This window comes from Oncorhynchus tshawytscha, linkage group LG19 (assembly GCF_018296145.1).
Source record: "Oncorhynchus tshawytscha isolate Ot180627B linkage group LG19, Otsh_v2.0, whole genome shotgun sequence".
In the NCBI taxonomy this organism is placed as follows: domain Eukaryota; kingdom Metazoa; phylum Chordata; class Actinopteri; order Salmoniformes; family Salmonidae; genus Oncorhynchus; species Oncorhynchus tshawytscha.
Genome location: NC_056447.1, coordinates 4,830,516 through 4,845,684, shown reverse-complemented (window position 1 = coordinate 4,845,684; position 15,169 = coordinate 4,830,516). Strand labels below are relative to the sequence as shown.

The window sequence follows — 15,169 nt, the reverse complement described above, 5'->3', positions numbered from 1 at the left end:
GATTCTACTCTCTTCTATTCCTAATCACCGAACCCCTTTCCTTAGTTGAACACGGTGTGCTTGTGTTGGGCTGAAACGAAACAGTCTTGGTGTTACCCAGCAAGGTTGCAAAGTTCTGGTAACTTTCCCCCAAAGAAATTCCTAGGGTTTCCCAGAAGTCCCAGTTGGCCTGTAATCAGTAAGGGGGATAAGCAGGAAATCAGGAATCCTTTTCCGGGAAAACCTAGGAAATTTTGGGGAAAGTTACCGGAATTTGGCAACCCTAGAAACACTGCTGTCCAGTTGTCGTATAGTAGTTTTTGCCTCATCTGGTGGTGTTTTCTGTTGTTAACTTTTCACTCTACTGATGCAGTGAGAAAAGGGACTCAGTTTGCAGTTACACTGCAAGCCAAATGTAATTGAATGCAGAGTCGAGATTTGGCCTGGCGATTTTAGGCCTGACTGTGGAATGGCTCGGTAATCTACTCTTAAGCCCTTATCAGAGAAGGGTTATATTTGAGCCGCTGCACTCTTGTGCAATCTGTCCCACTGGTGTGAGTGTGAGTGTGCGTGTGTGTGCGCGAGTGAGGGCGGAGGGAGAGGCAGGGGTCAGGGGTCAATAGAGATAGCTTGTGTTTCCTGCCTCCCTGAACCCGAGATTCTGTTACTGCCATGGAAGAGTTGGGAGAATGTAGGAGGACTGTCCCCCCCCCAAACTACTTGGTTTTCGTCTGACTACTTCATCCCCCAAAAATGTTTCCCCATGGTTAAAAACCTTACTTTCCCACCCCGCCCCTCCACTGTAGAACCAACCAATCTAGATAGAAGGCTGGTACCCCTCTCCCCTATTCGCTGAACTCTGTTCCCTCTCTTGTTCCTATTGGTGGGCTGCCTCGCTGGGACCCTGCGAGTGTGCGAGGTCGTCCAATTGAAACCCAAGTGCACCGTCCACTCATAAATAGGTACTGCCCTCTCAACCTATTGAACTTTAGCTGAGTTACTGCTTTTGCCATGTCATTTCCCTTCAGTGTGTGGATGGAGAAAGGCTAAATATACACAGCGCCGTGTATATTTGTCATGTTTTGAGAGTGGTGTGCCTTTTTGGACGTGGTTGTGGTTTCCCTCCATTTTATCTGTCTTGTATGATCTCATTCACTCGTGCCTCTGGTTATGTGTGTTGGCTGAACTCTGCTTTGTCTGATATCCAGCATGCCACTCGTGGAGGTAGATCGATTTGATTTAAGTGGAATAAACATTTTTTTTCACCTCTTATGCAGTCTATTTTGGAATGCACTTAGAATCTTCTAGACTGGTCCCAGATCGGTTTCAAATGAAACGTTTGTTTATAGAGCACATTTCTCGCAGGGGATGCATTTCAAGGTGCTTAACACGGGTTTGTGCCCAAGGATGTGAATATTCTGTATAATAACTTTCTTAACGGCTGTTCGAGGTTATTAGCCTGGTGCCAATTCTGTTTGTGCCGTCTTGCTGACTCCTATTTTTTTATTTTTTTTATTTAACCCTGTGGGGATAGTCGAGCAGTAGGAGTTGTCAAGACGGCACAAACAGAATTGGCACCAGGCTAATAACCATCAACAGTCGTTAAGCAACACTCGGTATACAGAATATAGTTCCTATATCCATTTCCATTATGCCAATGGTTTCCCCAAAGCAGAAAGGTTTTTCAAGATTGCGGATTCCAGAACGTACCGTGCGAGCCGTGCCTTCATTCTGAGCGTTTATTGCTGCGAGAGTTCGGGGGTCCGTGTTATCGCAGCTTGGAGGCCAGGGCTACATCCCAAATGGCACCCTATTCCCTACATACTACACTACTTTTGATAGGGCTCTGGTGAAAAAAAGTAGTGCACTGTGTAGGGAATGGATAAGCCCCCCCCCCAGGCTTATCTGGAAAGCACAATAAGAAGGCTTTGAATAGACGGGACACACAAAAAAAGGCCTGCGTGTCTGAGAGGGGCTGGGGAGAGGAATAAGAGGACTGCTGCTATTGTTAGCCTTCCTGTCTGGGAGTACAGGCTGGCTATTTTTGAGGAGGAGAGCCGAGGGGGGGAGGGAGACTTGCCGTGTGCATTCTCTGTGGAGGTGTGGTGGTCACACAGTGCACTTGAATGTCCCACGCAGCCTCTTCCCTGTAGCGGGAATGCTATGAGGCTGTGGTAAGGAATGTTATAAGAGACCAGGCACTGTCTGCACATTCTTTCATTGGTCTGAAAAGGCAGGGCAGGTATTGGATAATTACAGCGACAGGGTAGCTGTTGGGATAGGTTGATAGATGGGGTGGGTGCACGCGTGTGTATGGTGTGCACGTACACCCGACCATGATATAGAACTATATTAGAGAGCAGCTTGTCCAGACCGCTGGAGAGGCTGGAGAGTGAGTGAGGGGAGATTAGACAGCTGATTAACACAGCAGCAGTCCCCCCCCACGCGTGGCCTTGCCAGTAGCTACGTCGGGCCTTTTGTTGCTACACTGTAGTGTACGGAATAAGGTGAAGCTGTCTGTAGATGCTGATCTCAGGTCAGTTTCCCCAGCTATGGTTAAGGTTAAAGGTTAGGGGAAGCTGATCCTAGGTCTCGGGGCAACTTCACCCTGTTCCACAGTGTACACTACAGGCCGAACCTTAGACCAGCCAGGGAGGAGATTTAAAGACCTCCCCAGGGGGTAGAGGCAGCCTTCTAGCCCGACCTTCTCCAACCACTGCCTGGGGCCAAGAGGCTTACCGTTACACCCCGGTCATCCTGCAGGAGCACGGTCTGTCTGTGTGTTTGTGGGAATACGTGTGTGCATGGATGTGTGTACACCACAGGCGGCCGGCGGCACCTTCATTGGTGAGGACGGACTCGTAGTAATGGCTGGAGTGGAATCAATGGAATGGTATCAAACACATCAAACATGTGGTTTCCATGGTGGTATTCCATTCCAGCTATTATTATGAGCCCGTCCTCCCCTCAGCAGCTTCCTGTGTGTGTGTGTGTAGTGTAGTGTAGTGTAGTGTTGTGTTGCAGGGGTTTTCACGCCACGAACAACACCCATGCCTCAACTTGAAAAGCCATGTTTGTATCAAACTTCGAGTCAGGCAAAATCAACAAAAAAAGATGCCAACACTCAAATGAAGAAATCACACCCATTTCACACCCGCTTGGCAATCTGTTACCTTGCTTTGTCTAGATCCAACTAAAACCCATGAGTCCTGAATGGCACCCTGTTCCCTACACAGTTGACTACATTTGACCAAGACCCTGGTCAGAAGTAGTGGACTAATAGGGAAACGGGTGCCATTTGGCATTATTGGGTTTTTAGTTGGATCTAGACTCTGATAAGACAAAAAGGCATGGGTGTATTCATTAGCCACACACTGTAGCAAAACGTTTTGCTACGGGAGAAAGTGAAACGAGCATTTCTTATTGGAAAAATTCAGGTAGGTCCCTCTCCATTTCAGCCGGTTTGCTTCAGCTTGGTTTGCTAGTGAATACACACCATATCGATTGGCTCTCATTTGTTACATGATGGCATGAGTGATTGCCTCAATAATTGCTTTTTTTGCGGTGCCAGTGATAGCCGTCTCCTACCTAACGAAAACGGCATATTGGTGTTGCTTCTTCATAGACTACAATCCAGTAATGACCCCCCCCCCCAAAAGGAATGGGCTGGTGGAAGGAAAGTGGTGGAAACTCCCTCCAACCATGCTTACGTCAAACCGATGCTTGTAAATGTATGAGAGGGAGTGAACAAGTGAACACTTCTGGGGTGAAGGCTGAGAGAATCTTAACTCGGCCATAGAGATTTGGCCTGCGTGCTGATTCTCCCAAAGTGTGCACTTGCGTACTCCCCGGGGGTGGATTTGAAAAGCATTGGAATGGTGTATTGGTTGACTATTGTAAGGGGGGTTCCACCATTTTAAAAGCATTGGAATGGTGTATTCGTTGACTATTGTAAGGGGGGTTCCACCATTTTAAAAGCATTGGAATGGTGTAAGCATTTTAAAAGGAATGGTGTATTCGTTGACTATTGTAAGGGGGGTTCCACCATTTTAAAAGCATTGGAATGGTGTATTCGTTGACTATTGTAAGGGGGTTCCACCATTTTAAAAGCATTGGAATGGTGTATTCGTTGAATATTGTAAGGGGGGGGGTTTCCACCATTGTTAAATCCATGATGGGAAGTGTGCAAGTGCACACTTTGGGGAAAAGTGTGGGGAATCAGAACGCCCCATAGAGACCAGCATAAGACAAAGTATGTATAAACAAGTATAGAATAGGCCCAGTACAAACAATTTGCGAGCATGTTGAAAATAGCAATGTCATGGTTGAAGTTCTATCACAATGGCTCCTTCTATGCTTGCTTGCTTGTTGATTGGCTTACACTGCCCTCTGTCGTGGGTTGGATTGGACCTTTTTCATTCTTGTTATGTCACTCATGCTACTGTGTCTATTGGTCGGTATGGATGTCTCTCTCTCCTTCTCCATTGGCTAGAGTACTCTGTCGCTTTTCTCTGTTATTCTATTGGCTGGCTGGCTGGCTGGCTTTTGTCTCTATTGGCTAGTATCTCTGTTTCTCTATTGGCCAACACAGATAGATCTCTTTTCCTATTGGCTAATGTTGATTTGACTCTCTATTTTTTTTATTTCTATTGGCTGACTTGAATTTGTTTGTCTCCATGGGAAGACATTGGTTGATGTCCCTATTTCTCTTAATTGTTCAACACTTCTCTATCCATCTCGTTCATGGTTGGAGTCAATTCAGTTCTCAATTCAGTTCTCAATTCAGTTCTCAATTCAGTTCATAGTAGACCCTTTTTTGTTCTTGAATTACATATAAATTCACCTGAAATAACTGAATTCAAAACTCAGTTGACCCCAACCTTGCTATCTATCCCATTGGCCAGACACCCCGTCCATCACTCTTCTTCAGTCTGACCCTCCCTCTCTCCTCTCCCATAGGCCAACCACACGGGCATGCGCTCGTACATTTACAACCGGAGCACTGTGATTGACTCGCAGGCGGAGCACGGCGGCATGCGGACGTACTTCTTCAGCGCCGACACGCAGGAGGACGTGAACGGCTGGGTGAAGGCCATGAACCAGGCGGCGCTGATGCAGAACCAAGCCGACAGCCTCAAGAGGTAGGTGTAGTGCGGAAGTTAGCCCTAGACACTGATCCTGGGTCAGTTTTGCATTACCGCCGCCAATGGTTAAGGTTCGGATCCGGGGGCGCAACGGTCGTCAAAATTGATAAAGGGTCCAAAATCTATTTCTGATAAATCTTAACGGCTGCGTACTGGGTAAGATACTCAACTCTATTTCTGATGAATCTTAACGGCTGCGTACTGGTGTAAGATACTCAACTCTATTTCTGATAAATCTTAACGGCTGTGTACTGGTGTAAGATACTCAACTCTATTTCTGATAAATCTTAACGGCTGTGTACTGGTGTAAGATACTCAACTCTATTTCTGATGAATCTTAACGGCTGTGTACTGGTGTAAGATACTCAACTCTATTTCTGATAAATCTTAACGGCTGTGTACTGGTGTAAGATACTCAATTCTATTTCTGATGAATCTTAACGGCTGCGTACTGGAGTAAGATACTCAACTCTTATAGATGATTTTATTTATCCATCAAATAATGGATTTATATTGACTGTATTATAGCGAATGAACAATGAGAGACAGGGAATGAATGGGATCCAGACATTTTGGTGGGATATCCGGTGTTCAATTTAATGTGAAATATGCCATTATTTCTTCGTTAAGTGATTCATGCCAACTTTTTTAAACCGGCCCTTTTCATATGTTTTGCTATTATATTGCTAGAAATATAACGTTTGTAAATAACAACCAATTTGCATTTACATACAGGCACAAATTCATATAATTAGCATGAAGTGACTCTTTATCCAACCAGCTCTTTCTAAGTTACCACCCCAAAGAGAATTTGTACCCAACATGTCATCCTAGAATATTAAACAGGGCAGAAATGTTTTGTACCAAAATGTCCACACATGTTGTGAACATGGTCTCATTAGAATGAACCAATGCATATTTATTTGACGATTGACCCAGAATATCTGCTTTCTTTTCCAACCGTTATTCACATGATCATCTAATCAAACCTCAACAGGTTTCCGTCCCCACGGAGTGAAACGCTTACTGTGCGTAGACCGTTTCTGTCTTCTCTCGACATTTAGTTGCCGTGTCAGTGCGTTCCATACCCTGTCGATATGTCAACGGTGATGAAACGCCTGGGTCGAAACCTTTTTCGACCTTTGCCCCCATCCTTTCGAGACATCGTTTCACACTTTCCCCCCAAATAGTCCAGGAGAGAAGTGTGATTTGCACGGGGAACCGTATGGATATTGTCTGTTTTCTATTTGGAACGAAAGTCAATGAAGTGGCAATTAGTTGACAAATAGATGATCCACTTCTCAAACACAGCCAAAGGATGGCGAAGAGATGTATTCTCAGATGGGCCGTGCTACTGTACGTAAGGGGATAGTTCACCATGGAGCCCAGAGGTACGCTGCCTTGGACCGAACCTCCCTGTCTGTCAACCTGTCACTCCGGACCTGGGTCATGTACATGTGAAATATTGGCGGTTTGCTTGATTTAGCTTTAACAAATTGAAGGGGTGGATTGAGTTTGCACTTTTGGGACTGTTCAGTTGGTTATATTTTATTGGGCAATTACCCATCTGACCGAGGTTGTATTGTGAATGGTACATGTTACTTAGCTGTGGCAATTCTTAAGTGTGTGTGTGTGTGTGTGGGGTGTGTGTGTGTGTGTGTCTGTCTGAATATATCTGTCTGGGGAGAGAGATGAGTTTCCTTCTTTGCCATTCTGTCAGTCTCATTGATAGGCAGCGCTGAGAAACAGAGCTGCAATCTCTAGGGCTATTTGGGTTTGTGTGTGCGTGAGTGCTTGTGCATGCCTGTGTGACCTTGCAGCAGAGAGTGCATTGTGATGCTGTGTCTGTGCCAGCCTTGCTCCATGATGCCACTCAGCCTGCTCTCAGATTGCATTGGTGCAGGCACACACACGCACGCACGCACGCGCACTCGCACAATAGTACAGTTTCACAGACTTTATGACAGATGTCTAACTGTGCTGTGAGAAGGATGGCGAGAAAGTGAATAACATAGAGAGATGGAAGAAGAGAGTGATGGTGGAAAAAGCGATGGACAGACTAGAGAGAATAATAGACGGGGGGGTTGATGGGAGACCGAGAGATGTCAGCGAGAAAGAGGGGGATATGTGGAAGACAAGAGGGGGTGAGAGGAGAGACACACAGACTGACAAAGAGATGGACATGGACAGACGGACGGGGATGGACGGACACACACAGACAAAGAGATGGACGGACAATACGGACACGGGCGGACAATACGGACACGGGCGGACAATACGGACACGGGCGGACAATACGGACACGGACGGACAATACGGACACGGACGGACAATACGGACACGGGCGGACAATACGGACACGGGCGGACAATACGGACACGGGCGGACAATACGGACAAGGGCGGACAATACGGACAGTACGGACACGGGCGGACAGTACGGACGGGCGGACAATAAGGACACGGACGGACAATACGGACACGGGCGGACAATACGGACACGGGCGGACAATACGGACACGGGCGGACAATACGGACACGGGCGGACAATACGGACACGGGCGGACAATACGGACAAGGCGGACAATACGGACAATACGGACACGGGCGGACAATACGGACACGGACGGACAATACGGACACGGACGGACAATACGGACACGGGCGGACAATACGGACACGGGCGGACAATACGGACACGGGCGGACAATACGGACAAGGCGGACAATACGGACAGTACGGACACGGGCGGACAGTACGGATACGGGCGGACAATAAGGACACGGACGGACAATACGGACACGGGCGGACAATACGGACACGGGCGGACAATACGGACACGGGCGGACAATACGGACACGGGCGGACAATACGGACACGGGCGGACAATACGGACAATACGGACACGGGCGGACAATACGGACACGGGCGGACAATACGGACACGGGCGGACAATACGGACACGGGCGGACAATACGGACACGGGCGGACAATACGGACACGGGCGGACAATACGGACACGGGCGGACAGTACGGACTCGGGCGGACAGTACGGACTCGGGCGGACAGTACGGACAATACGGACACGGGCGGACAATACGGACACGGACGGACAATACGAACACGGACGGACAATACGGACAATACGGACACGGGCGGACAATACGGACACGGACGGACAGTACGGACACGGGCGGACAATACGGACACGGGCGGACAATACGGACACGGACGGACAATACGGACACGGGCGGACAATACGGACACGGGCGGACAATACGGACACGGACAGACAATACGGACAATACGGACACGGGCGGACAATACCGACACGGGCGGACAATACGGACACGGGCGGACAATACGGACACGGGCGGACAATACGGACACGGACGGACAGTACGGACACGGGCGGACAGTACGGACACGGGCGGACAATACGGACACGGGCGGACAATACGGACACAGGCGGACAATACGGACACGGACGGACAGTACGGACACGGGCAGACAATACGGACACGGGCGGACAATACGGACACGGGCGGACAATACGGACACGGGCGGACAATACGGACACGGGCGGACAATACGGACACGGGCGGACAATATGGACAATACGGATACGGACGGACAATCCGGACAATACGGACACGGACGGACAATACGGACAATACGGACACGGGCGGACAATACGGACAATACGGACACGGACGGACAATACGGACAATACGGACACGGGCGGACAATACGGACACGGGCGGACAATACGGACAATACGGACACGGGCGGACAATACGGACACGGACGGACAGTACGGACACGGGCGGACAATAAGGACACGGGCGGACAATAAGGACACGGGCGGACAATACGGACACGGACGGACAATACGGACACGGGCGGACAATACGGACACGGGCGGACAATACGGGCACGGGCGGACAATACGGACACGGACGGAATATACGGACAATACGGACACTGGCGGACAATACGGACACGGGCAGACAATACGGACAATACGGACACGGGCGGACAATACGGACACGGACAGACAATACGGACACGGACGGACAATACGGACACGGACGGACAATACGGACACGGGCGGACAATACGGACACGGGCGGACAATACGGACACGGGCGGACAATACGGACACGGGCGGACAATACGGACACGGGCGGACAATACGGACACGGGCGGAAAATACGGACAATACGGACACGGACGGACAATACGGACAATACGGACACGGACGGACAATACGGACACGGACGGACAATACGGACAATACGGACACGAATGGACAATACGGACATGGGCAGACAATACGGACAATACGGACACGGACGGACAATACGGACAATACGGACACGGACGGACAATACGGACACGGGCGGGCAATACGGACAATACGGACAATACGGACACGGACGGACAAATACGGACAATACGGACACGGACGGACAATACGGACAATACGGATACGGACGGACAATCCGGACAATACGGACACGGACGGACAATACGGACAATACGGACACGGGTGGACAATACAGGGACACGGACGGACAATACGGACACGGACGGACAATACGGACAATACGGACACGGACGGACAATACGGACACGGGCGGACAATACGGACAATACGGACACGGGCGGACAATACGGACACGGACGGACAGTACGGACACGGGCGGACAATACGGACACGGGCGGACAATACGGACACGGGCGGACAATACGGACACGGACGGACAATACGGACACGGGCGGACAATACGGGCACGGGCGGACAATACGGACACGGACGGAATATACGGACAATACGGACACTGGCGGACAATACGGACACGGGCGGACAATACGGACAATACGGACACGGGCGGACAATACGGACACGGGCGGACAATACGGACACGGGCGGACAATACGGACAATACGGACACGGGCGGACAATGCGGACAATACGGACACGTGCGGACAATACGGACACGGACGGACAATACGGACAATACGGACACGGACGGACAATACGGACACGGACGGACAATACGGACACGGACACGGGCGGACAATACGGACAATACGGACACGGGCGGACAATACGGACACGGGCGGACAATACGGACACGGACGGGACAATACGACGGACGGACAGTACGGACACGGACGGGCAATACGGACACGGACGGGCAATACGGACACGGACGGGCAATACGGACACGGGCGGACAATACGGACACGGGCGGACAATACGGACACGGGCGGACAATACGGACACGGGCGGACAATACGGACAATACGGACACGGACGGACAATACGGACAATACGGACACGGGCGGACAATACGGACAATACGGACACGGGCGGACAATACGGACACGGACGGACAATACGGACACGGACGGGCAATACAGACACGGACGGACAATACGGACAATACGGACACGGGCGGACAATACGGACACGGACGGACAATACGGACACGGACGGACAATACGGACAATACGGACACGGACGGACAATACGGACAATACGGACACGGGCGGACAATACGGACAATACGGACACGGGCGGGCAATACGGACAATACGGACACGGGCGGACAATACGGACAATACGGACACGGGCGGACAATACGGACAATACGGACACGGGCGGACAATACGGACAATACGGACACGGACGGACAATACGGACACGGACGGACAATACGGACAATACGGACACGGACGGACAATACGGACACGGACGGACAATACGGACAATACGGACACGGGCGGACAATGCGGACACGGGCGGACAATACGGACACGGGCGGACAATACGGACACGGGCGGACAATACGGACACGGACGGACAATACGGACACGGACGGACAGTACGGACACGGGCGGGCAATACGGACACGGACGGACAATACGGACACGGGCGGACAATACGGACACGGGCGGACAATACGGACACGGGCGGACAATACGGACAATACGGCCACGGGCGGACAATACGGACAATACGGACACGGGCGGACAATACGGACAATACGGACACGGGCGGACAATACGGACACGGACGGACAATACGGACACGGACGGGCAATACAGACACGGACGGACAATACGGACAATACGGACACGGGCGGACAATACGGACACGGACGGACAATACGGACACGGACGGACAAATACGGACAATACGGACACGGCCGGACAGACAATACGGACACGGACGGACAATACGGACAATACGGATACGGACGGACAATCCGGACAATACGGACACGGACGGACAATACGGACAATACGGACACGGGTGGACAATACGGACAATACGGACACGGACGGACAATACGGACACGGACGGACAATACGGACAATACGGACACGGACGGACAATACGGACACGGGCGGACAATACGGACAATACGGACACGGGCGGACAATACGGACACGGACGGACAGTACGGACACGGGCGGACAATAAGGACACGGGCGGACAATACGGACACGGGCGGACAATACGGACACGGACGGACAATACGGACACGGGCGGACAATACGGGCACGGGCGGACAATACGGACACGGACGGAATATACGGACAATACGGACACTGGCGGACAATACGGACACGGGCGGACAATACGGACAATACGGACACGGGCGGACAATACGGACACGGGCGGACAATACGGACACGGACGGACAATACGGACAATACGGACACGGACGGACAATACGGACAATACGGACACGGGCGGACAATACGGACAATACGGACAATACGGACACGGGCGGACAATACGGACACGGGCGGACAATACGGACAATACGGACACGGACGGACAATACGGACACGGGCGGACAATACGGACAATACGGACACGGGCGGACAATACGGACAATACGGACACGGGCGGACAATACGGACACGGGCGGACAATACGGACACGGGCGGACAATACGGACAATACGGACAATACGGACAATACGGACAATACGGACACGGGCGGACAATACGGACAATACGGACAATACGGACACGGGCGGACAATACGGACACGGACGGACAATACGGACACGGGACGGACAATACGGACACTACGGACACGGACGGACAATACGGACACGGACACATACGGACACGGCGGACACGGGCGGACAATACGGACACGGACGGACAATACGGACAATACGGACACGGACGGACAATACAGACAATACGGACACGGACGGACAATACGGACACGGGCGGACAATACGGACAATACGGACACGGGCGGACAATACGGACAATACGGACACGGGCGGACAATACGGACAATACGGACACGGGCGGACAATACGGACACGGGCGGACAATACGGACACGGACGGACACAATACGGACACGGACGGACAATACGGACAATACGGACACGGACGGACAATACGGACACGGGCGGACAATACGGACAATACGGACACGGGCGGACAATACGGACACGGGCGGACAATACGGACAATACGGACGGACAATACGGACACGGGCAGACAATACGGACAATACGGACACGGACGGACAATACGGACAATACGGACACGGACAATACGGACATTACGGACACGGGCGGACAATACGGACAATACGGACACGGGCGGACAATACGGACAATACGGACAATACGGACACGGACGGACAATACGGACACGGGCGGACGGACATACGGACAATACGGACACGGGCGGACAATACGGACAATACGGACACGGGCGGACAATACGGACAATACGGACACGGGCGGACAATACGGACACGGGCGGACAATACGGACACGGACGGACAGTACGGACACGGACGGACAATACGGACACGGGCGGACAATACGGACACGGACGGACAATACGGACACGGGCGGACAATACGGACAATACGGACACGGGCGGACAATACGGACACGGGCGGACAATACGGACAATACGGACGGACAATACGGACACGGGCGACAATACGGACAATACGGACACGGGCGGACAATACGGACAATACGGACACGGGCGGACAATACGGACATTACGGACACGGGCGGACAATACGGACAATACGGACACGGACGGACAATACGGACAATATGGACACGGACACGGACGGACAATACGGACACGGGCGGACAATACGGACACGGGCGGACAATACGGACACGGGCGGACAATACGGACACGGGCGGACAATACGGACACGGGCGGACAATACGGACAATACGGACAATACGGACAATACGGACATGGGCGGACAATACGGACACGGACGGACAATATGGTCAATACGGACACGGACGGACGCACAGACAGGCTGTCCGTCCGACAGGCAGAGATAGACACAGACGGACAGGCGGATGGATACGGGCAGACGGACAAGGACAAACACGGACGGACAGGTGGACGGACGGACGGACAGTTATTGTGCTGACGTTGCTTCCAGAGTCATTTGGAACTCGGTAGTGAGTGTTGCAACTGAGGACAGATGATTTTTATGCGCTTTCAGCACTCGGCGGTCCCATTCTGTGAGCTTGTGTCTCCTACCACTTCGTTCTGATGCTCCTAGACGTTTCCACTTCACAATAACACCACTTACAGTTGACTGGGGCAGCTCTAGCAGGGCAGAAATTTGACTAACTGATTTTTTGAAAGGTGACATCCTGAAATAGCCGAATCCACTAATTTGAAGGGGTGTCCACATACTTTTGCATATATACTGTATATGTGAAAACGTGTATTTTGGGTAGTAGCCTCGTAATAAAATGTGTCATGCAATATTGGCACACTACACTTGTGACAGACCAAGCTGAACAAAAGTGAACCTTCAATTTGGAGGTTTCAAATGTCCCTCAAGGGCCAAGTTGACCTATTTTATGAAGTGCCATTGGTTGGTGGATTTAATGTCTAAGATCTTTGATAGGCCGATGCAGAATTTGTTAGCGGAAATAATCTCTGCCAGCTGGTGCTGTTAGCATAGTGTGCCAGGTTATCTCATGGGAACAGCTAACATGTAGCATTGTATCACGTGCAACTTCATCAACGATGGTGCAGATTTTGAGACAGTTTAAGTTTAAATTTGTTTTAATGTTTCCAAGTATGAACTCAATATGTTTGCATTAATTCTGTGTATATCTTATATATTTTATATCCCAATATTTATCACATTTGGCCCCTAGTTTTCAACGGACACAAAGCCTCTGACCACAGTACCACTAAATGAGATACCCTCGTCTCGACAGCAGGCACAGCTTGTTGTGAACATGGAGGCCTCGGTCTCTGTTAGGTCGCTTCAGTACGCTACAGGAACTGTCACACGCCTGCTATGTGTGTAGACCCACCTGGTCTGACAGGGAATAGGACTCCTACACAACACCACCGCTACCTGGGCCTCATCAATCTCTGTCTGATACTCACTGCCTCGCTCTCTCTCACACACTCTCTTTCACTATCATTCTTGTCTGTCTCTGTCTCCGTCCGTCCGCCCGTGTGTGTCTGTCTGTCTGTCCATATGTGTCTGTCTGTCCGTTGTGTCCAACTGACGCGGGTGGAAAACAGACGCGGGTTGAAAACTAGGGGCCAAATGTGATAAATATTGGGATATAAAATATATAAGATATACACAGAATTAATGCAAACATATTGAGTTCATACTTGGAAACATTAAAACAAATGTCAACTTAAACTGTCTCAAAATCTGCATCATCGTTGACGAAGTTGCACGTGATACAATGCTACATGTTAGCTGTTCCCATGATCGGCCTATCAAAGATCTTAGACATTAAATCCACCAACCAATGGCACTTCATAAAATAGGTCAACTTGGCTACCAGAGGGGTATTTGAAACCTCTAAATTGAAGGTTCACTTTTGTTCAGCTTGGTCTGTCACAAGTGTAGTGTGCCAAAATTGCATGACACATTCTTTACTAGGCTACTAGCTACTAATGCTAAAAAGACATGTTTTCAGTATATATGCAAAAGTATGTGGACACACCTTCATATTAGTGGATTCGGCTATTT

The 15,169-nt window shown here is 50.7% G+C and overlaps 1 protein-coding gene across 20 annotated transcripts in view; it reads left to right on the top strand.

Annotated features, from left to right (window-relative positions):
- The window catches only part of LOC112219188 (pleckstrin homology domain-containing family A member 7), a 173,528-nt gene that overhangs the window by 123,022 nt on the left and 35,337 nt on the right, over positions 1–15,169 (top strand). For 17 of the 20 annotated variants that reach the window (XM_042301251.1, XM_042301252.1, XM_042301250.1 and 14 more), the window contains one exon: positions 4,939–5,120. In XM_042301251.1, the coding sequence (XP_042157185.1) occupies positions 4,939–5,120 (182 nt within the window). Of the gene's footprint in view, positions 1–769; positions 942–4,938; positions 5,121–15,169 lie in introns of those variants that run through there. The other 3 variants (XM_042301254.1, XM_042301270.1, XM_042301269.1) reach the window with 2 other exon arrangements.